At 38.1% G+C, this 26069-nt stretch overlaps 1 protein-coding gene across 2 annotated transcripts in view; it reads right to left on the reverse strand.

The window, feature by feature from the left end:
- LOC123320214 (anion exchange protein 3) overlaps positions 1 to 26069 on the reverse strand; it is a 254710-nt gene that overhangs the window by 178407 nt on the left and 50234 nt on the right. For both annotated transcript variants that reach the window (XM_044907456.1, XM_044907464.1), the window contains exon 2: positions 14611 to 14975. In XM_044907456.1, the coding sequence (XP_044763391.1) occupies positions 14611 to 14682 (72 nt within the window). In that variant the 5' untranslated portion in view covers positions 14683 to 14975. The remainder of the gene's footprint in view (positions 1 to 14610; positions 14976 to 26069) is intronic.

Consider the following 26069-nt stretch of genomic DNA (forward strand, 5'->3'; position numbering starts at 1 on the left):
GTTGTATAACAATTGAGACTCAAATAACGAGGGCCCGACTCAGATGGAGCGGCCACATTCTGAGGATGCAAGACACAAGACTCCCCAAAATAGCTCTGTATGGCGAATTGGCAGAGGGAGCCCGGAAACCAGGAGGCCCGTATAAGCGGTTTAAGGATACACTACATCCGTCCCTAAAATCAATTAATGCCAATCATAACTGGGAACAACTAGCGTTAATGGAGACTCGACAAGAATACAGCGGCGGCCAGATCTGGTTGGTGACTATCCATGCCCAGAGCGTGGAGGGATCTGTTGGTCACGGTTGGGTCTCTTCAATCACAGGAACGCACACATTCGCAAGTAGCCCTAAGAAATTATAAGTTTGATCGCAACGATAGTCTTTTTGTGGATTTATTCTCGGTAATGAGATTCAGCAATGAATGAACGAATGAATTGTTCACATATTTTCTATTTGCACATGGATCTTGTAACATAAATATACGAGGCTGGATTGATAAGTACCCGTGCTTGGAAAGAAAACTCAATTTTTTGGAATTTTTCATATTTATTTCTCAACATAGTCTCCTTTTAGCTCGATACACTTAGCTCAGCGATATTCCAACTTTTTCATGCCTTAAAAAATATGATTTCTCGAACTCTACAAAATAGGCCTCCGTTTTCACCTCCTCGTTGGACGTGTACCGCTTTCCGCCGAGCCATTTTTTAATGTTTGGAAACAACTTTTTGTTTCACACGGTGCCAGATCTGGTGAATATGGTGGGTGAGGTAGCAATTCGTAGCCCAATTCGACCCATTTTGCACTGGCGACTGCTGATGAATGAGCTGGTGCGTTGTCGTGGTGGAAGAGAAATTTTGTCCGGTACGGAAGGGTGCGTTTTTCCTTGAATGTGGTGTCAAATCGATCCAATAATTCACTGTAGTATTGCCCTATTATTGTCTTTCCCTTTTCCAAGTAGTCAATGAGGATTATTCCTTGGGAATCCCAAAAAACAGTGGACATAACCTTTCCGGCCGATGGTACCGCTTTCGCCTTCTTCGGAGCACATTCGCCTGGAGAAGTCCACTGCTTTGACTGTTCCTTGGTTTCTGGTGTATAGTGGTGGATCCAGGTTTCGTCAACGGTTACGAATCGCCGCTGAAACTGGTTTGGATTCGCCTTAAATAGGTGCAGACAGTCCTTCGAAGTTGTCACACGATTTCGTTTTTGAACCACTGTCAGCAAACGGGGAACCCATCTTGCCGATAGCTTCTTCATCTCCAAATGTTGATGTAAAATATTGTGCACGCGTTCGTATGAAATGTCTACCATCTCAGCAATCTTTTCAATCTTCACTCGGCCATCGGTAAACAGGATAACATGGGTTTTAACGACCATATCCTCCGTAGTCACCTCTTTCGGACGTCCTGAGCAGTACTCGTCGAACACTGATTCATTAAACCAATATCTGATGGTCGTCATCGAAGGTGCACGGTCCTCGTAAACAGCTACCAACCGATCTTTGATTTCCTCGCACGCTTTCCCTTCCAAATATAGGAATCGAATCACTGAACGATATTGATCTTTATCCATTTTTCAAAATATCACGAAGTTGTTTACTATGAAATGTCGGTAAATCAAAACCACTTGATGAATTGGTGCGAAATTTTGATAGATGGCGTTTGAAGAATGGTACTAAAAGATAGTGTACAGATTTTTTACCTACAGTTCCCTCTGTTACCAAACACGGGTACTTATCAATCCATCCTCGTAGCTTGTACCAGCTACATCGAATTAATTCAGCTTCAAGGTGGCAAATACTCAATAAAGTATTCCAAATTACACTATGGCCACTCAGTAGCAATGCAATACTTCAGGCTATCAAAACATTTTCATTTCAATGTTACAATGATGGCTGTAGTTCAAAACACCCGGAGCTCATAGAAAATATCAGAGTAGAAACCGGTAGAAACTATGAAACTTGAACACCTGACAAATAAATGTGATGAGAGTGTATTTTGAAAACAATCAAAAACGCAAATAATGTATTAGAAGTTTCTATTATAAATTTCTATTATTTCTATTGAGGTTATTGGGAATGACTACGAAAGTCAAGATTTCGCTGCTCTTCAACCAAATGAACCAGATAATTATATTATATTATCCTGATTCTATCTACAATCCGAGAGCTGGCGAAGAATATCGGCAAGAGTTTTGTAATGGCTCATATTTAAATATTAGTTAGTTTTGGTGGTGTACATGAGTCAGCACCCACTCTCAAGGTCACGTAGTGGAACATCTGGCGGCGTCGCTCTTTGATTTATGTAAAATTACAATCTTTGTACTTTGGGTGACTGCTGACTGCATCTGTTCTATTGATATGTGGTCTGACTATATTATTCCCAAATAATATATGATATTTGAGCAATAAATGCATTTTCAGCCATTACGAATCTCTTGAAACGACATCGTTAAGGCAGCAACTTCTGTGGGGTACTGACCCAGCGCGTTTCACTAAAATGAGGTCTGACCACTTTCTCAAGTTCTATAAACTAGTTAAGCGACTATTTTCAATAATTACAAAATACTTGTAGAGTATGTTGTAATTTTATATACCTACATCAAAGCGCATCGCCGCTAGGTGTTCCACTATCTGACCTTGAGGGTGGGTGCTGACTAATGTACATCCTCAATAGTACATCATATTTAATTATGAGCCATTACAAAACTCTAGCCGATTTTCGTTGCCAGCTCTCGGACTACTAGGTACTGAAGTACACCTCAGAAGCTCTTTGAGCTTGTGCAAGTTCAGTTGTGTTTTGTGTAGGCTTTGTTATTCCCCTTAGGCACAGCACTATTAATTTTAACCCATGAGTGAATGGCGGCACGTACCCGTATCGACTAGCCATTTTTTTTTCTAGCCCAGAGTCTAACTCAGTTGGCTTCAACCACTAAGCCACGGACACTGGCAATAAAAGAATAACCAAAAGAGGATATTATTTTCAACTAACAACACACAATTGGAAAATAGTTTATATCAAGATCATCCCAGGAAAATACTCTGATAATAAGAAGCAACCACATCAAGCTAGGTTGTATATTAACAAATATCAATCATGACCATAATAATATTCAGAAAATAAGTCTAAATAAAATTTTGAGGATAAGCTTGTACTACATGAGGGTTTAAGTTTATTTGATACAAGGCTATATAGATTTGTAAATAAAAATTATATTTAATTCACTAGTTGTAGGTATAATATATTTTTTAAAACGAAAAATAAAAGTGGAAAGGTTTCATTAGTTTCTACAGAAATTAAAGGAATCCTTCTGATTCTACTATCACTAATGTTGAAAAAGTAGTACATACTCTCAATAATCTCCAAGTGTTCCGTTTAGTTCAGAGAAATTGAATAAATTAAATTGGGGAATGAGAGAAATGATCAATATACTTCCATTTGATTGAATTTGTTTATATGCAAATACTTTGTGACGAGTAAATGAAGTTTCAGCAACATATTTATGTTTCCATTATCATGAAGAACAGATATTACGTATTTTGAGAATTTATCAAAGAGATGTGATCAATATTCATTTAGGATCTTGGTTACTTTTATCATCATTATAGGGTGACACTTTTGAGTCGTACAAATATTTTAACAGTAGATTAGGCCCTGATAAAAATATATAGCTATTTTAAGTTTTCATAATGAGCTGTGCCACCCTTGGAAAAACAAGATTATCTTCAGAATAACTAGCTAAATCTGTGACATTACACATCTATGGATCTTTTAAAAAGAGTTGCATTCTGTCAAAGTACTCAACTTTTCGAATTTATTATTTTTGAACATCAAATCACTAATTATTTAAGGTATCGATTGAAATTTAATCTAGAAGGATTCTGCATCTTCTGTAACTTTTCAGGGTTTCACTCCCAAATTCTGCAACAAAATCAATTAAAAAATTGAAATGACCGATTTGGTCCTGCGTAAATTCTTGCAAATCAAGTAGAAAAAATTGTTGCCTGACAATGAACTGAAAAAATGAAACTTTCAGAGTCTACATCAGACGAAGGTCAATTACTGAAAATCTTTTGAATTGTAGCTTTTTTGATCCAATAAAATACACATGGACTCTTCAATCTTTCGTTCATAACGATCCCCGCTTCTGTCATTGAAATTTTAGGGTTATTCCAATCCATCATGTGGTCTCCTGTATTAGAACAAACATGATCTGCGATCTGTGATCTATTAGTTTCTCTATTTTTAATATTATTTTTATGTTCCCGTTTTCTTATTTCTAGAGATCTAGACGTTTCAGTGCATTGTCAGGCAACAATTTTTTCTACTTGAATTGCTCCTAACAAATTAGTGCAAGAATTCACGCAGGAGCGGTTATTTCAATTTTTTTTTTGATTTCGTTCCAGAGATTGGAAGTGAAAATCCTAATTACTTAAGGTTGCTCTAGCATCGAATCAACCGAATCACAATCATGTTGTCTTAATTACTCCTGAGAGAACAGATGCAGAGGAAAGAAGACAAGAATTAGTTTTTCGTTATGGCAATAATGTTGACACTTTGTTGTGTTGTTGTTTTGTCATTTTGGAGACGAAGTAATTTATTGCATTCAGTTTCATTAGATGAATATGGAATGTGCATTCCCAAAAATATCGTTGGGTTTAAAATTCATTTTAAGTTTAAGATCCGCAGTTAAGAGTTTAAATGTTTTCGAGGCAAACGTCCAGTTGCAGGAAAGTCCATTAAAATTTAATACTTCATTAAAATCTTAATCCTCCATTTCCCCTTCAAAAATGACAGTTTTAAATTTTGATAGGACATCAAATCTTAATCACATTAATTTCATTTTATTAATATTTATGAATCTATTTTAAACGCATGCTTGATTCAATTCGAATGCCCCAGGAAATCGAATAATACTTATTCTGATTGTTATCTTGTGAAACTCAATACAACAGCTACCTCCTCGTGGTGAGTTCTGGATTATTTGCTATTAAACGATAGATTTAAATCTATCGCAAATAAACGAAATAAAATCCGTACACTGTCTATGTCTAATCGTGCAACAGATTATCAACTATATGTTACACGATTAGATATGGACGTTGGTACTACAACGGTTTGAAATCTGTAATGTTGGCAACCTTTGTGTGACACGCTGTATAGTAGACATTTTCAATTTCAACGGATGAAGTTTCTTCTTTCAATCGACATAAATAATTCACCTCTATCAAAAAAGCTACTTAAGTATGATCTGATAACATAGCATGCTCTAGCGTAAGCTTTTTATCGAAATCACGAATATGTTGAAAACTGTTTCTAGGAATTAGTAATTGAATATAGGATATCCCATTTGAAAACAGTAATTCACCACCAATTCTGCTTTTGTTGGGCAAAAGAAGACCTGAGGTTATCCTTCAGTATGGATACGGGTGTTCTCAACATTTGGACTCAATAAACCCAGAATTTAATGCTCTACGGCTTTATACGGGTTGATTTACCGAGATGGCTTATTACATGTTTATGGAGAACTAAACATAATTTTGTACTGGAAATTTCCATGTTGGAGTTTTCGACAATGAACCTTTCTCCCTTAAATATTCAGACCTCTACCACATCAGGTTATACCGGAAACAACCTACTACTTTCAAATAATTTAAATGTGGATGAATATGAATATTCTTTGATAGTTAAGGTAGTGCGAAACTTTACACTTTGATTAAATATGATATAAAATTTGGTTAATATTAAAATGTAATAAAAATACGGTAAATTTATTATGCCATTTTAGTTAATCTCCCAGTATATCTTGGAATCGTTAGATTTTGATGGTAATTCCAACAATATACCAAACCTTTGGTAAAAATTCAACGGTTTATGCTCGGTTTTGGGAGTTATTAAGATTGTCATGAAAAAAAAAAAGGTGAAAATGGGAAATCACACTTCTTTCAATATTTTTAGGGGTGAGGTTCTTCAGAAAAATCTCTACCATTTCCAATTTTTCCATTATGATGTATTATAATACTGTTAGGACCTTAAACGTGCAGGGTGTGCATGAGCAGAATCCAAGTTGGACAAATCGACTTCATGTCATTTCAATTCGTGTCATTTGATATAAGGAACTAGTAGGCTGTTCCGGTATAGACGAAAGTTGCAGAGGTGTGACAATAATTATGTGAGAAAGTTCATTATCGAAAACGTCAACATCCAAATTTTCAGCACAAAATCGGGATTAGTTCTCCATCAACGTCTAATAGGCCATCGGGGTGAATCACGCTGTAGTTGAAAAACTTTTGCCCGTTGCTATGAGTTGGTAAGCTGCAATTTACGGAGAAACTGGCAACCTCATCATGAGCCTTCAAAATATTCGTTATGTCCCCTTGTTAGCTGAGCTTGAGCGTATTTATTTCTCCAAAAAAAGATACGAAAAACGTCCCTTTGGAAAGCGTAAACGATGATCCAATCCTTGCGTTTTACCCCTAAGAAATCCAATTTACCCCTTTGGGGACAATTAGACCCAGCGTCTAGCGGAATGTATTTCACATAGGAACACTGAGTAAAACAGTATTTCGGACCGTAGAAAATATAAGTAAAACAGCGAAAAATATTTAATCAATCGGAGGTACCGGAGTACCACTTAGAAGCTCAATGAGCTCGTACGAGTTCGAAGAAACAGTTGAGTTCTGTGTAGGCTTTGTTATTGTGTCCTTACGCCACCCTAGACACAGCACTGTTAATTTTAACCCAAGAGTGAATGATGGCCCGTACCTTTATCGACTAGAAAATTTCTTCTCCAGGATTGAACTCAGTACCTTACGGTACCAAGCCGACGCTTCAACCACTAAGCCACGGACACTATACAGGGTGATTCTTTAACTCGTACAAATATTTCAACAGTAGATGCTTGAGGCCAAGGGAAACTCTTTTTACCTCTTTTTTTTCGAATCAGCTCGGTTTAAAAGATACACCCTGTTGAAAAAAATGTTATTTTCAGTTCTATCTCACAAACGGTTTTATGGAATGAATTTCAGAATATAGTGCTTCATTCATATCATTAATCTTTTTCGAACACAAGAATAACCAAAAATTCAGAGACCCCAACTGTTGAAACTAAGTTGGACGCTATCTAAGGAATACGTTGTGTGAAGTCGTCATTTCTTCATTATACAGGCTGTTCCATCTCAGACGAGCCATCCCGTATATTTCTTACCCCATAGTAATTGGAAAAATTTCCCGAAAAATGTCGAATGATTTTGTTTGGGGGACATCTTTCGACGTATATTTGAGGCTTTAACGAGCAACCCCCTCAGAAGGGGCGCTTCAACCACTCAAAATTGAATAGGGGAGAGGGGTTTAGTGATACTTCATCTTGGAAGCCTCTTTACAATGGTGTAAGAAAAATGTAATTTTGATGAATCCTTTTTAGCTCAAACGAGCCACCCCGTATTTTTCTTATCACATACAGGGTGATCCAACAAAAGGTGAACACCTCAATTTTCCGACTTTGAAATGAAAATGTGGAAAATCGATCGGGCCCATCAATTTCTAATTCGAGGGGAAACAACTTTTCCGCTTAATTCATCCCCGTACATTCAACCCCCTAACGGGGGTGAGCACAACCCCTCGATTTTTAATATGGATGTGGGGTGTTGCGATAACTTATTTCGAAGATCGTATTGAGTACTATCTGATCCTAAAATTTTGCTTCAAAATATTCATCCATAGTGAAATATCAGCAAAAATAGTGAAAGAGTCAATGTGAAATTTATCTCGAGATTATTCGTATCCGACACATTTCAAAGTTATTTAGTAGTTATGTTGTTAACTTTTCGTCCAAAAATTAATTTTTTGTCCAAAAAAGTAGACGGACTATGTTTTTGATTGACTTCAGTCTATCGTGAATTTTCAAGAACGTTACAAGTGTGTCAAAGCGATTGTAAATTCGTAGTAGAATTAAAATGGTGTATTCCGCAGAAGAAAGGGTGAAAATGATAAAATAACGACTCTGCCAGAAGAACAGAGGCTCCAGTTAAAGAACGACATCCTGAAAAAAATGTATCGGCTTACGTTGTGCAACTACTGGTTGCCAACTCTGATGCAACTGGTTCAGTCGGAAACAAAAAGAGGGTGCATGAAAGAGACGAAGCGAGGGACGTGGCTTTCTTAGGTCATGTAACAACGGATCCGACTTCTAGTACTAGGAAATTTTCCTATGTATCTATTGTTTCACGCACAATAATGATGAGAATCCTCAAACAACATAAAATTCCATCCTTATAAGATACGATTGGTTCAGGAACTGAATGAGGATGATCCCAATCGCCGATTCCAGTTCTGTGAAGTAGTCAGTGATATGATTAAGGGTTATCAAAACTACATGTTCGATATCTGCTTTTCGGACGAGTATTCCGACGAGTATATTTTACCCGAGATTTTACCTTAAGAGGAGTTTATACCACGGGACTTTCCCGCCATCAGTATAAAGTGTAAAGGGGGAAAGGGGGAAAGACTACCAGAATGTGGGGTGTTGCCAGAATACTCGAACGATAAGTAGAAGTTACAATAGTTTCCACTTTCGTCGAAAAGATGGCAGCACTTAACGAACGTCTTTTTTTAATGAGGATAAATTCAGATGCATACTACCCGCCGATATATTATTTTATTCATTGCCTCCCCGTTTAGGCGTGATCATTCTTTATTATTTTTATTGTCTTTTGTTAATTTCACCAGGATACGAATTGTGGCAAATAGCGAGACTTTTCGAGATATATATTTTTTCATATAGAAATTCATAGAAGAGATAATTTCACCTCGGAAAGTTAATAACATGAATTAATCTTTGTTTTTCAAGGAAATAAATAATAAATTTTCATATTTTTGAACTGACCACTGAAACGGTGTAGACTCCTCTTAACGGCATTCTTAACTGGCATAACTATCGGTATTGGTCAGATGAAAATCATCATCATTTCGTGAAGTGCTTACTCCGCTTCCCCAAAAATTAAATGTTAGTTCGGGTATTAATGGAAATAACATAATCGGCCCTTTTTAATACTCGGTAATTTCAGATCTATTGGAAAACGCTATTTATACAGCCATCGTGCAAGTATTGGAGAATGCAGAAGACCATCAAACGATCATTTTCCAACAATATCGCGCACTACCTCATTTCGTTCAACCGGTGCGTCAGTTCTTAGATGAAAATTATCCTCACGTCTGGATTGGAAGAAGGGGATATATTGAGAGGCCACTCAGATCACCTGATCCGGCTCCACTGGACTTTTTTCTATGGGGTCACCAGAAATCCAAGATTTACCACGGGATGATTTGCGAACTCTGATCATGATGTACGTGATAGTTTTCAGCAAAACTCATATTACAGCATGGAAGTGAATGGTGCCCATTTCCAGCATAAACTAATCACAAAATTAACTTTTCTTCCACTATTTTATCTGTCATTTCGTTTTCGATGAAAATTTTGAAGCGCATTATAAGGATCAAATAGTACTCTATATTAATGACGGTAATGAAGCTTTTAACGTTTTTCATCAACGTTTTATGGACATCTTCAAGTCATCCTTCCCAGAAAAAAAAATTCGTGTTAAAAAGGATACAATTTGTGGTTCATGGTTCACAGAAGAGTTACGACAAATGCGCACTAGGCTGCATTTGATCAATGATATGCTGGCTCGGTATCAGACTGAGAATTTGAGGGTGATCAGAAGACAGCTGAGGTTCATATACAGAAAGGAAAACCAAAAAGCCAAGCAGTTGTATTATGATAATCTGATAAAAAATTCAGCCAACAAGGCAAAAACAGTTTGGAAGATTGTGAATGATTTCAGAAAAGGTAAGAGACAAGATATTCCAAGTACATTGGGCGCTGAAAAATTCAGTTTTCATTTCGAAAAGGCCATAAACTCGGTTTTGAAAAACATACCAGATGTTGGATATAATTCCGCTGATACCTTTAGTATAGACTGTCCATCTGGTCTAACATTCACTTTCAAGGAGGTTTCCTATAATATGGTAAGAGATGTCATTATGAATATGAAGGACAGCCGTTCAAGAGATTACTATGGTCTCTCTGTGGCATTAGTAAAAAAAAAATATAAATACCATCTTGTATCCTCTAACGAAATTAATTAACAAATGTCTCACTCAAGGTGTCTTTCCGGATAGCCTTAAGTTTTCTAGGGTCGTTCCTGTTCATAAGAAGGGTGACATGGATGACATGGATAACTACCGACCTATATCCCTGGTGTGTGTCTTTTCGAAGATTCTGGAGAGGTTGATCTGCAATCAGCTTGTGGAATATTTCGAGAGCAATAATTTATTTTCGGATAGGCAATTTGGTTTCAGGAGAGGTCGCAATACTGGTGCTGCTGTTCTAGATTTGGTTGGGTCAATTCTGGAGTGCTTTGAGCTTGGTTTGCACTCAATGTCATTGTTTCTTGACCTTTCGAGAGCCTTTGACTGTGTCTCCCACGAGACACTGCTGGGTAAGCTTAAGAATTATGGGCTCGATGACTGTGCCATACAACTGATCCGTTCTTTTTTGACCGATCGTTGGCAGATGGTTTCTGTGGGCGAGTTGTGCTCTGGTTTAAGATCCTTGGTCATTGGAGTCCCGCAAGGTTCAGTTTTGGGACCAATATTATTTTTAATATTTATAAATGACTTCCCAGAGTATGTAAAGGGTGCGCTGACCACTCTCTTTGCTGATGATACCACTGTCCTCGTTAAGTCTTCGGAGTTGGCAAGTCTGATTCGGGCATCGGGGGAGGCAGAGTTGAGGGCTTTTGAATGGTTTTCTGCGAACAGATTGTCCATAAATGAGTCCAAATCTCAGAGTTTGGTTTGCAGTTTGAGATCTGTGCCGGAGCGGAAGCTGGAGTGCGTTAGATTTCTGGGTGTTCTGTTGGATGATAGGCTAACATGGACTGCTCAGGCCACTGCCGTCGCTCGGGCGGTCAGCAAAAATGCCTTTGCCCTTCGAGCTCTGTCATCGACTTTGTCTGTTGAAGCTTTGCGGATGGTTTACTTTGCCTTGGTCGAGTCCCACTTGAGATACTGCGTCATTTTGTGGGGTAATTGCTCTTTGAGAGAAAGTATCTTCAGAATTCAGAGAAGAGCAATTCGGTTCATTACGGGCCTAGGGTATAGGGATTGTTGTAGAGACAAGTTTGTGGAATTGAGAGTCCTAACGTTCCCAGCATTATTCATCCTCGAATCCTTGACCTATGCCCATAGTAATAGGCATTTATATACTCTTCAGTCAGACATTCATGACCATAACACTAGAAACAAGGGCCTTGTTAGGAAAAAATTTGTGAGGCTGGACAGGTCGCGCAGGGCTCCCGACTTTCTGTCCATTGATTTGTACAATAAGTTACCTTCTCACCTGAAATCACTGACGGAGGATAAATTCAAACGTGTCGTTAAGGAGAGACTACTTTCCACGCCTGTTTACTCTATTGAGGAGTTTTGTTCTTGCGTTTTCGGTATGTTTTGACTTATTTTAATGTCTAAATTATATACCTTGATTTTATATTGACGAGTGCAAACAAAAATGATTGTAGTCATGAATAAATTATTATTATTATTATTATTATTATTATTATTATAAAATCTTCAACATGAGGTATTGCAACACCCCTCATCCCTATTGAAAATCAAGGGGCTGTGCTCACCTCCGTTAGGGGGTTGCAAAGGAGGATGCAAAGAGCGAAAAAGTTGTTCCCCTTCGTATCGTATCGAGCGATAAATCAATGCATTTTTCTTGGTCTTGAATTTGTTGCAATTTATGAATGCAAATTTTGCGGTCCTTCCCAACAGCCAACATCAAGGATTCCAGGAACAACTCCTTCTATAGAAATAGAATAACAGTTGCTCTGTTGAATAAGAACTCAATCGATAGGATAAAAGGGCGCAGGCTTCCTCCGATCCGACCTCCTCCCATTCAAGGTCACTGCCAATAGTCCTCTCAACCTGTTTTCCGGCATCCGCTGCTCTACTTAATTTGTTGCTGTCGATGCACTCTAGCAGCTGACGTTTATTTCCGGTTCGCGGAAGTGCAGGGGAATGAATGAAAGTGAATTACCAACTTCATTGGAATTTCACTGTTTTGGTTTCATTTGGATTCTGGCTCTATTATCATCGATCTGAACGAATTGACCGAGCAATTTCAGGAACAGAGGAAGAATATTTTATAATCGTTTGGAAAAAAACATTTTTTCTTTAAAATCATGAAACTGACAAGCAAGGGCGGTCCTAGTCTGATTTTCTGGGGAGGGGGGGTAGTAATTGAAGGAACAATTGAAAAAATTTCAAATCAAGGCTTTAAATAACAGCCTGTAATTATCTCTAGGTAACATTTGCAGTCCCATATTTTTTTTTTCTTAAAATTGTACAAGGAATCTCTTCTTTTCATTTCATTATAATATTGTTTTTTCTTAGTTTTTTCATGGGCTCTGGGGGAGGGGTGTAATTAAGAATGAAATCATTCTTGCTTTCATGGGAGCGAGAAGGCAAAAAAAAAATTTTTTGGTAGTGTTCTTCTATGATTGAAAGGTGTAGAAAAAGCCACGCCTAAACCTTGTTTCCCAAGAACCTTTTTTTCCATTATCATATTTTACAACTCGTTTTACAATAAAGAAATTAATTCTCAACAAATAAGGTCTCTTGTAATTTCTTGCTAAAATTCACGGTTTTTAAAAAAAAAACACCATCGTGATAGTGAAAGTCGTAGAAGCTGAGATTATTTCTAAATAGAACTTAACTAGTAAGCGGATGTTATTTTGTTATAACTAATTACTAGTTTTGATTAACTTTGATTCGGTTACAATTAGTTTTTTTGAGATTTTTGTCGCATACTCAAGATGACGGTGTACAAAAACGCAGAAATGACCGATAAGCTCTTTGTTAGCATTCAAATCATATCCAGATCGATGGATGTGGCGAGGTGGACCTCAGTTTTGTCCTGACTATCACCAGAATTACACCCTCCGGATTTAATTTTTTGGGGTCATGGACGCTTCCATAAGAGCCTTAGGTGGTCACCTTTAACATTTAATATGATCACAAATAGCAAGATAGAAATATGTATCAAAAGTAATCAACAAAAAAATTTGTTGGTTACAATCGATTAATCCTTCTTGCTATTTGGGATACCACAGCCTTCTAAAGGAAGTCTCTATAGACGGCTGTGGTGATACCTTCTAAATATTTAATATGATATTTAATTTGTGAAAAGTTTGAAATTATTAATTTTGTTACATTTATTTAATATTTGTACCATTTCTCAATAAAAATGTACCGGTGTGAAAAGAGCGACCAAAGATAGCAGAGCAAATCACCGGAAACACCCGAACGTCTAGACCAGTGCCGTCCGGATCGATTCAGTTTTATCATACGAATTCGATGTATAATGGGAGTAATAGTGGGAATATCAGTGTAATGAAGATTTTCTATATTTGATAGATTTATTCTAAGGGAAATAAAGTGATCTAAAGCCCGTTTGTTACAGCCGAAAATTCTCTGGAGAATGCTCTACAGAATTTACGGATCAACGGAATGATATCAATTGAAATTTATTCTGGGAGGATTCTGCATTTCCTCAAACTTTTTAGGGTTTTCACTCCCAATCTCTGAAACAAAATCAATTAAAAAATGAAATAAACGATTTGCTCCTGCGTAAATTCTTGCACTAATTTGTCAGGAGCAAATCAACTAGAACAAATTGTTGCCTGACAATGAACTGAAAATAAAGAACGTTTATTTCATTTTATAATTGATTTTGTTTCAGAGATTGGGAGTGAAACCCTAAGAAGTTTGAGGAAATAGCAACGTAATATTCATCCACACTTCTACCGCGGCACGCGTACTTGACGCTGTCCCGTGGCGCGTCAACTAGGATTGAAAATTGAAATCTTCGATGAAAAGAATGTTGATCGAGTACTGTACTGTGTATTCCTTATTGATCGTTTAGTTTAATCCATTGCCGGGACGGATGAAATCGAAAATTTACTTGAGATTTCTTTGAAATGTGGTAAAAATGAAAATATGCGATGGCTCATGATGTGGTATGGTTTTCTAGATTCCTAATGAAGCACTTGATGCCATCGAATTTTTTCATTTTTAGCACAGGTCAAAGAAATCTCAAGTCATTTTTCGAATCTAGAAAACCATACCACATAGTGAGTCATCGCTTATTTTCATTTTTAGCACAGTTCATAGAAATCTCACGTACATTTTCAAAGTTCGATTTGCTTTTACTCCCCTAAATTCGTTAATTTTTCCTGTCCATTCAAACGCTCTGGTCACGGCAAACTCAACAGGAATTACTTGTTAAACTAACCGAAAAGACGCTACACAATCTTATAAGTTTGTCCCTTCATTCATAAATGGTAAGAAACAAAGAAATCTGCAAAAGGTGTAGTTGTCCCAAGTTACAGGACTGTCCCAAGTCACCCGAATCTACCGGTAATCATTTCAATTTTTGGTGAAACGCTTTTTTTGACCAGTTCTACATTCTGTTGAAAAAAGGCCTCACCGGGCCTCACCTTTAAATACACCCTGTAAAAACGTAATTTAAAAAAATGTCCAACTTACCCTGCTCTTATCGTGTTGGGAAAATCCTAAGAAGGATAGTTTTCTCAGATTGTTCTTCTGGGCGTTATTCATTTTATTGTCTTCTAATTAGTTATAGAACGAGAGAGCTAGAGTTACACTGAACACTTGAAATACAACAAACAAAAACTCAACACAAAAAAAAAATGTTCCGTCAAATTATGTTGCGACCGAATCGATTTTTTTTCGAGGAGAACGACCAAGGCGAGTGATAGTAAAGATGACTTGCAACAGCATGGGGTATCCTAGAACAGACGTCTGGAAGACCCTGCGGACCTTCCTGAGCACGCCACGGGCCCTGACAGTAGGCCCCGCCGTCTTGAGTTCTGGGTGTGTGCACTATTTGTCTGAAACAAAAAACTGAAATAAGAATAAAGAAGAGCTACATGATAGAATACTATAAATCTAGAGACTAAAGCCATATTTTCTCGATTAAGAAGCGTGAAGCGTCTTTAAGCGGTGCTATTCGAGCGAACAAGTCATGACGTCAGTCTTTAAGACGCTTTAAGCGGAACCTGGCGGTCTCTGGAGAGCGCCTATGTCGTCTTAAGCGGAAAGAGGTAAAGGAGAAGGGAGAATATGTTGTTTATATCGAATTTGATTTGAATTCCTACTAGGGAAGAGTGCTTATACTGCCAATAATACAGATTCTGCATTATCATTTAGAATAAATAAATAATAGCCAAAGAATAGAAATTGAAAAATTCACAATTCGATTCGCTGTCTATCATCATTGCTGTATCCCGTTGCCGGGAATGAATCTACAAAAAGACGAAAAAAGGGAAGAAAAAAAAGGGGGAAGGAAAAAAAAAGAGAAAGGAAAAAAAAAAGGGGGGCGAACAGACTTATAATTTTTCAGGGCTAAATGCGACTGTGTGCTCTCCTGTGACTGTAGAGACCCAACCGTGACCTACATATCCTACCACACTTCGGGCATGGATAGTCACCAACCAGATCTGGCCGCCGCTGTATCCTTCTCGAGTCTCCACTATAACTGTGTACCAACGACCTCCACTGTGACCTGTCCAACGCTAGTTGTTCCCAGTTATGATTGGCATTAACTGATTTTAGGGCTTGATGTAGTGTATCCTTAAACCGCTTATACTGGCCTCCTGGTTTCCGGGCTCCCTCAGAGAATTCGCTGTCTAATGACAACGACAGATGCCTCAACCATCAGCGATATTCTATTTTAGCGACAACAAAATTAATGACGTCACTCTTAAAGACGCTTTAAGACATCGATTAAGACGCTTAATCGTCAAAATATGGCTCAAATGTCTCTAGACAAGTAAAAGAAAGTTTGCCTCCTATACAGGATGAGTCTTTGATTTGTACACATATTTCAACACTTCAGTGTTCAAGTGTCCTTGAGGTCAAAAGAAATAGTTATTTTCCTAACAAGGAAAGTGATACTTTTCCGCAAGAGACTGCAGAAACGAACGTAGCGGGACGCGGAGCGGAGATCGGTCAAACTGTCGAGTGCGGAAAAGGCACTTTCCACATGAGTTAGGAACAATATTTTTCCTACTAGCGTAAATGAAACACTTTCACGGAGAGTTGTCGTCTTGGTGCCGACATTAGTCGTTCGGAGCATAGAGACAGAGTTTAATAGGTCCTTTCGTTTGCATAAAAAGTTCAACACTACACTCGATTTGATTTACACCAGTGTAGAGGGAGTGTAGTTCATCTACACATAGTCAAAAGGAGATGTAGATAAACTACACCTCCTCTACACTGTAAATTCAATCAGCAAACGAATACTTAAATTGAGTGTAGAAAAGTGCTACACTTTATATGCAAACGAAAGGACATTGAATTAATTTTAGGAACTTGCTGATATCCGTTCCTTATTTTCATCACACTCTTGAACATTGAATATTTCGACCACAATGTGTTGAACTTGCACTTCTTACTAAGCTCTCCGAAATAGGCAAGGAATACCAGAGCCGGAGCGAAGGCGTGGCGAGAGAGGCGGTCGCCACGGGCGCTAGCGATCTGGGGGCGCAAAATAAAAATAATAAAAAAACAGTATTCTCTCCAATTGAATATTTTTCATGTAATATTAAACACAAAACATAATATTATAAAAATATGCCAAACACATTATACATATGTGTGTGAATTAAATTAATGTGAGCGTAAACGAACACTATACAGGTGGGACTGTAAACAACGTCCGTAGTCCACAGCATGGACTGAAGAATAATAATCAAATAATTAATAATAATAATCAAATTAATTCAGATGCATAACATCCGCAGATAATGAAATCAACGAATGTTACGATCTAAATCTAACTAACAGAGAGTGTTTGACACCTGGAATCGTTTGCCGCCTGAGATTGTTGGAGCCGCTTCGGTCAACTGTTTCAAGAATTCCTACGACAGATGGAGAGCCGTTAATCAGTAGTTTTGTTTAATTTGTCATGGTTTCATATTTTTATTCAGTATGTGAACATTTTAATTTTCAATTTATATTTCTTTTGAGTTTATAGACTTATGTCTCAACTCTTGTATTTGTATTAATAATAATAATAATAATAATAATACGTAGACGTAGACGGTGCAGCCAGCCACGCCTGCTGTCCGCAGTCCCATTCCTTTTTCCTCTCTCTTTCACATCCTTTATAGGGGTGCTCTTTCTGCTCTCATTTCTCTACCCCTCACCCAAACCGAGAAAGGGGAGCACAAACCCATGAAAATGGTGATAACGAGAAGCCTCGGAAACAAGTCGCTGCCTGGGGATCGTCAGGGCATGTCTGGAGCCGGCGCTGGACATGACAGCATGCGGGACGTCGGTGGCAGGATGTTGAGGAAGCGGGCTCCTGCTGCAAAAGAAGCTACAGCTCCAAAGCAACAACAGCAACCAACGAGTCCAATTCAATTGTCGACTCGAACCGCTGAAAGTGCTGCGCAGGATATTCAGCCAGTGCTCACCCAAGCGGGGTTAGTTAGAAAGCGCATGAAGTGGACAACGTCCATGAATGAAACTATTGTGCGCATATATAACTCCATCACGGGACTAGGGCAGAACACGAACAACTATAGAAAAAGGCTCCATGAGGAATTCTGCAACGCCTACCCAAATCTCAATGTCACTGAACAACGAGTGGCAGACCAGTACCGCGTAATTCTGAGAAATGAACTAATACCTACGGCCCGAATTGACGCAATCAAACGAGAACTTCAGCGTCCGCCTACAATAGAGAATAACACCAACACCTCTGATGAAATTCACATGCCGGGGCAACAACAGGCAGAAGAAACTGATACTGAAAGTCCATCTTGCAACGCAAGTGAGCCTGAACACCAGGACGATAGGGAAGAGCTCCACCGACAAGTTGACTCTGACATGAGGAGATACTTTGCCGAACTGGAAGGAACAGATCCTCTTCATCGAGTAGCACCTCCACGACTCAATACATCCAAGAAACTGTCACTTATAATCGACATCTTGAATAAGGACGTTTTACCTGAATACCTACAGAACGGAAGTTCATTGGAATATCTGCATCTAGTTTTTCACTGTGCAGCGCTAACGACAGCGAAAACCATGGGGGCAAAAATTCGCCGAACGAACAACGATGGTCCAAAATTACACAAATTACACGCGCCAGCATGGCAGAAACGTCTTCAACACAAAACAGAAAAGCTAAGAAGAGACATTGGACGACTGACGGAGTACTTGAACGGGAATCGCGGAAGGAAGGTTGTGAAAGCTGCCAAGGAAATCATCGATAGAAACAGAACACACACCGAACGAGAGACGGAGAATGCTACAGCACACCATTGCCTTGACACTCTGAAGCAAAAATTAAGTCTGTATGCAGAACGCCTGAGGAGATATAAAAGCAATTATAGCCGGAAAAGAGACAATAATTCATTCGAAAAGTCCGAAGAATCTTTCTACCGGTCACTCACATCGTCGGATGGAGAAAATGGAAAGTTACCACCAAAGGAAGCCATTGAACAATTCTGGACCGAACAATTATCAACGAAACCTCAGTTCAATGGAAATACCGGATGGATTGAAGATGAAAAATCTGAAGCTATAAAATATGAGCCGATGCAGCATGACATGATCACAATTGAAGAAGTAAAATCAGCTATCAGAGGACTGCACAACTGGAAAGCACCTGGGCCTGATGGATTACAGAACTTCTGGATCAAGAAACTTTGGATCATGCATGACAAATTGACCTCCGCAATAAATGATGTCATTGAAAATCCTGAAAGAATGCCAGTATTCCTTACACATGGCACAACATACCTGTTACCTAAAGACCAAAGGAATACAGAAGACCCATCCAAGTACCGACCAATCACATGTCTTCCAACGATGTACAAATTAATCACATCGTGCATTTCGAACCGAATTTACAACCATTGCGAAAGGAATAACATCATCGCCATGCAACAGAAAGGATGCACCAAAGAGAGCCGAGGGTGCAAAGAACAGCTAATAATAGATTCAGTTATCTGCAATCAAGCGTTCTCCAAGCGAAGGAATCTTTACGCTGCGTACATAGACTACAAAAAAGCATTCGATTCTATACCTCACGAATGGCTCTTGACGATCTTGAAGATTTACAAGGTGGATCCCAATATTGTTAAGTTCCTTAAAAACGCCATGTCAACCTGGCGTACTAGTCTTCAAATGAAAGCAGCAGATTGCTCCATTACAACAGGACCTATTCCAATAAGACGCGGAATTTTCCAAGGAGACTCGCTGAGCCCTCTGTGGTTCTGCATGGCCCTGAATCCCTTGTCTCATAGATTGAATTCTACGGACTACGGATTCTCCATCAAGAGCGGCAGTAGAACTATGATGAAACTGAATCATCTCCTTTACATGGACGATTTGAAACTCTTCGCATCTACCAAAAAACAAATGCAACTGATGCTGAAAATGGTGGAAGGATTCTCGGAAGACATCAAAATGAAGTTTGGACTAGAAAAATGCCGACTGCTATACATAACGAGAGGGAAAATGGAAGATGGTACGTTCAAACTCAAGGAAGGTGCAGAAATTGAAGCATTGAAGGAAGGAGACACATACAAGTATCTAGGCATAAAACAGGCAAGAAAAATCAATCAGACCCAGATGAAGAAAGAATTAACGGAGGAGTTTACCCGAAGATTGAGAAGGATAATGAGAACTGGTCTTAACAGCAAGAACCTGATAAAAGCGATTAACACCTACGCTTGCTCGGCGCTGAGCTATTCATTTGGTATTATCTCTTGGACGACCACCGATTTAGCAGCTTTACAGAGAAAAATACGGACGATGCTGACTAAACACAATAAACATCACCCCAAAAGCTCAATAGAACGGACAGAGCTACCACGACATCTTGGGGGTAGAGGAATTGTTGATTTGTCCAACCGTATGTCCCAGGAAATTGAAGGACTTCGAAAATATTTCTTGAGCAAGGCAGCTTCGTCAGAACTCCATCGAGTAGTTTGTGTTGCTGATACTTCCACACCGTTAAAGCTACACCAGGATCACATGGAAACCGTCGAACACTCTGCAGAAAGTAAAATGCAGAAACTGATTGGCAAACCTCTGCATGGGAGGCACCAGAATGAGGTCAACCATGATTACGTCGACATATCTGCGTCGAACTACTGGTTGACTTCCGGAAGGTTGTTTCCTGAGACAGAGGGCTTCATGCTCGCCATCCAGGATCAGGTGATTCCAACAAGAAATTACATGAAATACATCGCCAAGGATGCCTCAGTGACGGACGATAGCTGTCGTTATGGCTGTGCGACACATGAAACTATCCAGCACATCACCGGGGGATGTCAGAAGTTCGCGGGCACGGAGTACAAAAATAGACATGATGCCGTTGCCAAGATTCTTCACCAAGAATTGGCACTGAAACACCAACTTCTGAGTTCGAAAAAGATTCCTTATTACAATTACCATCCAGATGCTGTATTGGAAAATGAACATCACAAGCTCTACTGGGATCGCACGGTTCTCACAGACCGGAAAATAACCCACAATAGACCAGATCTCATATTGCTCAATAAGGATGAGGACAGAGCACTATTCATCGATGTGGCGATTCCAAATAATAACAATCTTCTAGATAGGCACACTGAAAAAATTTCAAAGTACAGAGATCTCGAGGAACAAACCAGGAGACAGTGGAAGCTGAAAGATATCAAGACCATCCCTATTGTCATATCATCTACAGGCCTGATACCGAAGAAACTGCTAGAGAACTTGAGGAAGCTTCAGTTGGACGAAAATATCTATAAAGTCATGCAGAAGGCGGTACTGCTGGGAACGGCGGGAACTGTACGCAAGTACATGGGAAATTCAGAGGAACACCGTCTGCTCCGACAGGAAGTGCGGGTGGAGCAGGAATCCAACCTACAGCAGGGAGGCGAGGAGCGACCCGGACCCGACCACCACCACGAGCCCGAAAACCTGGAAAGGGCTCCAACAGAGCTTAATCCTTTTGATATCTGAGATATCTGGGATAAGTGAATTTTCCTCTGGAGAGGAGTGTGAAAGCCGCAAGGCTAAAGTCATAATAATAACAAACTACCTTCGCTCGAAGTATTAACAGAAATTTCATTTCGTCGACAAAGAGTAGGTGCTGACCATGGTTTCGGTCTTATTTGACCTCGTCAGAGCAACAAAACTCATTGGTCAACGAAACGCTATGAATTGCCGGCTCCTTTTATTCCATTTCAGTAGCGGGTATGATGTATAAATACATCGTACCGACATCTGACAGAGAAACGGGAACCAACCCAATTCAATTTCCTAACTCTCAGAGCGAACATAGCAGTATGCATCCATATGCTTAATAATAATAAATTATTAAGACATAGTCCACAGCATCAGTCTGAAAACAGAATGCGTCGCCACAGCCTTCTAAAGAACGTCTCTATTGACGGCTGTGGCGTCGCATAACAACCAACGCGATAACAAAGGCCATGTCGAGATCTACTTACAAAAAAACTATCGGAGACCGATTGAGGCGCAAAACCTTAGCCGATTGGGGGTATTTCCTTCAGAACATAGACAACAATAGCTCCTGGAGAACTGGAGAGCTGGTAAATTATCACAGATAGAGGTTACAGAAGAGGAAAGAGAAGGAAAAATAAAATAGCCTGGAGGAGAAGCTGATGATGAAACATTTTAATTTTGACCAGAAGAATAAGCTGAAAAAAGACCTCATTCAAGTATTGAACTATATTTCAGTGCAACTCGAAGAAAGATCCAGTGTTTTGCCAGAAGTTTCTGAAGACAGCTTTCTCGAGGGAATATGTTTGCAAGGCTTTCTACTTGGTGAATTAAACAAGAAAGCATTGAATTATAGTCCCGATTCAGATCCATACAAATTTGTGGCCACTCAAAATATTCTGGACTTTATCAGTAACTACAGCTGCCACAGCTACATATTAACGTTCTTTCAACAAATTGAAATTAGTGAAAACCTATTTAAGGTCTTTAACTGGACAGGAAAAGCTGACTTATTTAGCATAGCAGTCCCATCAATAGAAAAGAAAAAGAGTCACGACATCATTGACATTCTTGCAGAAACCAAAGCAAGAAAAGTCAAATTATAGTTCATTTTGAATTCATGTTATTGTTATTTTGTATCCCTTTTATTTTGATTTTATTTGTATTGATTTCTTTAAAATAGGAAAATAGCAAAAAAAAGCTAGGTATTCGATCATGAAAGATAAATACAAATCAACATAGGAAAGAGAATTTCTTAGGGGCGCATTATGAGAATTCGCCACAGGCGCCAGAATCCTAGTTCCGGCTCTGAGGAATACCTTTTCTCCCATTACATTTTTTATTCCATTGAATACCTTTTCTCTCATTACATTTTTTATTCCATTTTGTAAGCACCATTTCGAGAAATCTGTCTCTTCCCTTTCATGTCTCGAACAAGAGTTTTGTGTTATTAAATCTAAAGTGGCCTGTTGTGCAGCGTTCATAACGGACTTTGGTAATTCTTCTGATGATTTATCTGAACCCATTTTCGTTGCTTTTCATAATGAAAGACTTCCGCGGTAGACTTGAAACTGACGTTATAAAAAATTCTATTTTTGTGCGCTCATAGTAGCATAGAGAAACGTTTGAATTTTATGATTGGTGCATAGAGACATGCCAAAATTTTATGATTAATGCGACTCTAATATTTGCGTGCGGAAAAGTACTAATTTTCAAACGTTAATGCGTGTGGAAAGTGATACTTTCGAAACACTAGTAGGAAAAATATATTTAAGCACTGATCCATGCCAATAACTAAATAAGGAATGCCTTCAATTAGTTTGTATAAACGTTATGAGAAATACATAACTTCTTAGACCTTAATGTAGAACGGACAACATGGCGCTGGTTTCTTCTTTTTGATTCTTTAACTATGTCCACGGCTGCTTAGGCCATTCAGACAAATTCCCAGATCAACCGAATGAGCCTGCAGTTAAGCAGATCTTGGTAATTTCAATACTCAATCGGTTTATAATCCAAAAATGTTTTGACAAGCGTCATAACCTCACATTTTCAGAGTATGATGTGTCAAATTTCCATTACCAACCGACTGCTTCGATGAAAGTGAATGTATACTTCTCTTATTTGTATTTCATTTTCGAAGGAAATACCTAATTCAGCTTGTTACCACCCACATTAACTTTGATATTCATCTAAATGTCCTCTATTATCGTTGTTCATTTAACTTCGTACAACAATTACCAGATTCAAACATAAACCATTCAATTGGAAATTCAAATGTACAGTGACTTCATATACCACAGTGGCGACAATAGGCGTCCGCTTTTTGATTGGTTGGACCGTTTTTTAAATGGCGGACAATGTTTACATTTGTGACAGTTTGCTTGATTCTATGCCTGTCCCGTGCTATTCGAGTCGTTCGAAAGTGTTTTGCTTGGACGAAAAATCGTCTTGATCAAATTTGAAATATTCTGTAAATGACTGGATTGTGCATTTTCGCATTTCTGAACAATAAACTATGTTGGTAATTTGCCAAGAATCTCTTAGTTGTTCATTCATAAATTTGGACTGTGTATTTCGACTGTTGTTCATATTCATTTATTCATTTAAGAAAGGCTTAAAAAGAGCAAGGTTAGTGTGAAAACAAACATCATATATATTAATATGAAAATATAATGAATTTGTAAGTATATTTGTTTTATATTTCAGGTCATATAACCTACAAGTTCATTTTATTTTCAAATTAACATATTATGCTCGTTTTTATACTCACAATACTCCTTTTAATCTCTTCTTAGATGAATAACTCAATGCTAAAATCAGTCTGAACTCTGAACACACTGTTTATATGATCACTATCGATATATATCGATACTGTCGAGAAATATCGATACAATATAATATATCGATATTTTTTTCACGTTTGCCCATCCCTAAACGGTCGAAATCGACTATTGTCGCCACTGTGGTGTATAAAGTCACTGTATTCAAATGTAGATTGCAGCGACATGGTGTTGACAGTTTGAAATAAAAAGTAATTGTCATTTTTGACATAGATGAAGGGGATTTATAAAAAACATTCCGAGTATGTTCTGAATCAGCTGATAAATAAGAGCAATATTTTTTGAATCCGAACTTCTTGGCTTTTTACATGATCATAAAGAAGGAAATTGATTTATGGTAGTCACAACTATGATATCTTACCTTCTCCATTATATACAATGGCTAAAATTGCAACATTGATGCTAAGAAAGCTTGTCCAAGTTGAACTAGGAATCAGATATGATTTTCTGAATGAATTTTGTGTGAATGTTATCGAAATTCATATGTATATCTACTTACTAGATGAAAAAAGTCCTGTCTGAGGGAAACTGATTTGTTTTTTGTGTAAATCCTTTCATTTTGAGGTTATATATCCAGGTTATTTAATTCACCTCTTATTCATCGTAACTGATTTGAATTGTACAAAACCTTCATTATGCTATAAGGACGAGTAACATATGTCCTAAACATTGACTTAAAGTTCATTTCATCGTGGAAAATAGTAAAAACTGACATCTTCACAAGATTGAAGATTTGCTCGAAGGATACAAATTATGAAAACTTCACTAAGCCTTCCCCATTATCACGAGATAGATAAAGATATTTTCAACAGATTAAGATATAATTTTTATGAAAGATCTCATTGAAACCCCAAAATATTCTCCGTTTCTCGATGTAAACAAACAAAAGTGAATTAACTTTTTATTTACAAAAATTGACACCAGGGGGCGTATCGCTTGTTTTGAATTCCCAATCTTTCATTTCTGAACGTTCAAACTTTCTTCTTCATTTCCAAGTCAACAAACACAGAACACCATAATGACAACAATAGCATCTTCAGGTGTGTGAGGGTAAACATGGATCTTCATCAAGTATGGGCCACATCAATTCAATATCTAAATCTATGACACTACACATTTGTGATATATTGACTACGTTCGGCCAGTAAACACCGGTGCAGAGCGAGTAGAAGTAGAGTTTTATCACAGATCAGCTAGGGCTAATGGAGCCTGTACAAATTGGCAATTTTTGAATGAACGAACGAAAAATGTCAACCACAAAAATCATGGGGAAAATTTGAATTTGAATGCAATTTGTTCGAAAATGTATATAAATAGATAATTCTTAGTGTGGATTAAACGGAAATTCTACAGTTTTATGAATAGTTTGTTTATAAGTTGTTTTTTTATGGTTTGTCTCGTTTCATAACCCTACTTCTACACAAACTCCTTTCGCGCCCCACCTTGGGAGCTGGGGCTCATAGAGTTGATTCCGAAAACTCTACTCCATCTAGAACGAACGACAAATATTGACACTTTTTGTTCTGAAACTGCGTGCTCGAACGACTCGGAACAAAAAGTGCTGATAGAGTCTACTGGCCGAACGCACCTATTAAATTCAGGGTTAATTCTATGATCTTGTAATCAGAGTACCATTCAGCCAAATTACCCACTTATTCGAAATTCACAAATACTTTTTATTTTTGAATTGAAAATAACTTGAAAACGGCGCATTATACGAGAACAAATGAACAATATTTTTATTTTCCACAATGGTCTATACATATATCCATTAGTGAAGGTTCCAGTTACTTTTAAGGGTTGGGTTCTCTGAATTTCTGGCATTTTATGATATGTGATGGTCACAATGAAGAAACTCAAAGAAGTGAGTGGAATCGAAGATCTATCACAGCAATGAAAATTACATTCCTAAAATCATTTTATTCGATAAAATTTGATGAGACATAACTGAAAATAACATTTTTTTAAATATTTTCAACCGCCTGTATCTTTCCAACCGAGCCGAATCGGAAAAAATGCAGAAGGAAAAAATATTTTCCGCCGACCTCCAAATAATAGCACTGTTTACAGTACTCGAAATTAGCGGTTAATGAACCCTTTTATTGGTTAATT

The sequence above is a fragment of the Coccinella septempunctata genome, chromosome 1 (assembly GCF_907165205.1).
Source record: "Coccinella septempunctata chromosome 1, icCocSept1.1, whole genome shotgun sequence".
Taxonomy (NCBI): domain Eukaryota; kingdom Metazoa; phylum Arthropoda; class Insecta; order Coleoptera; family Coccinellidae; genus Coccinella; species Coccinella septempunctata.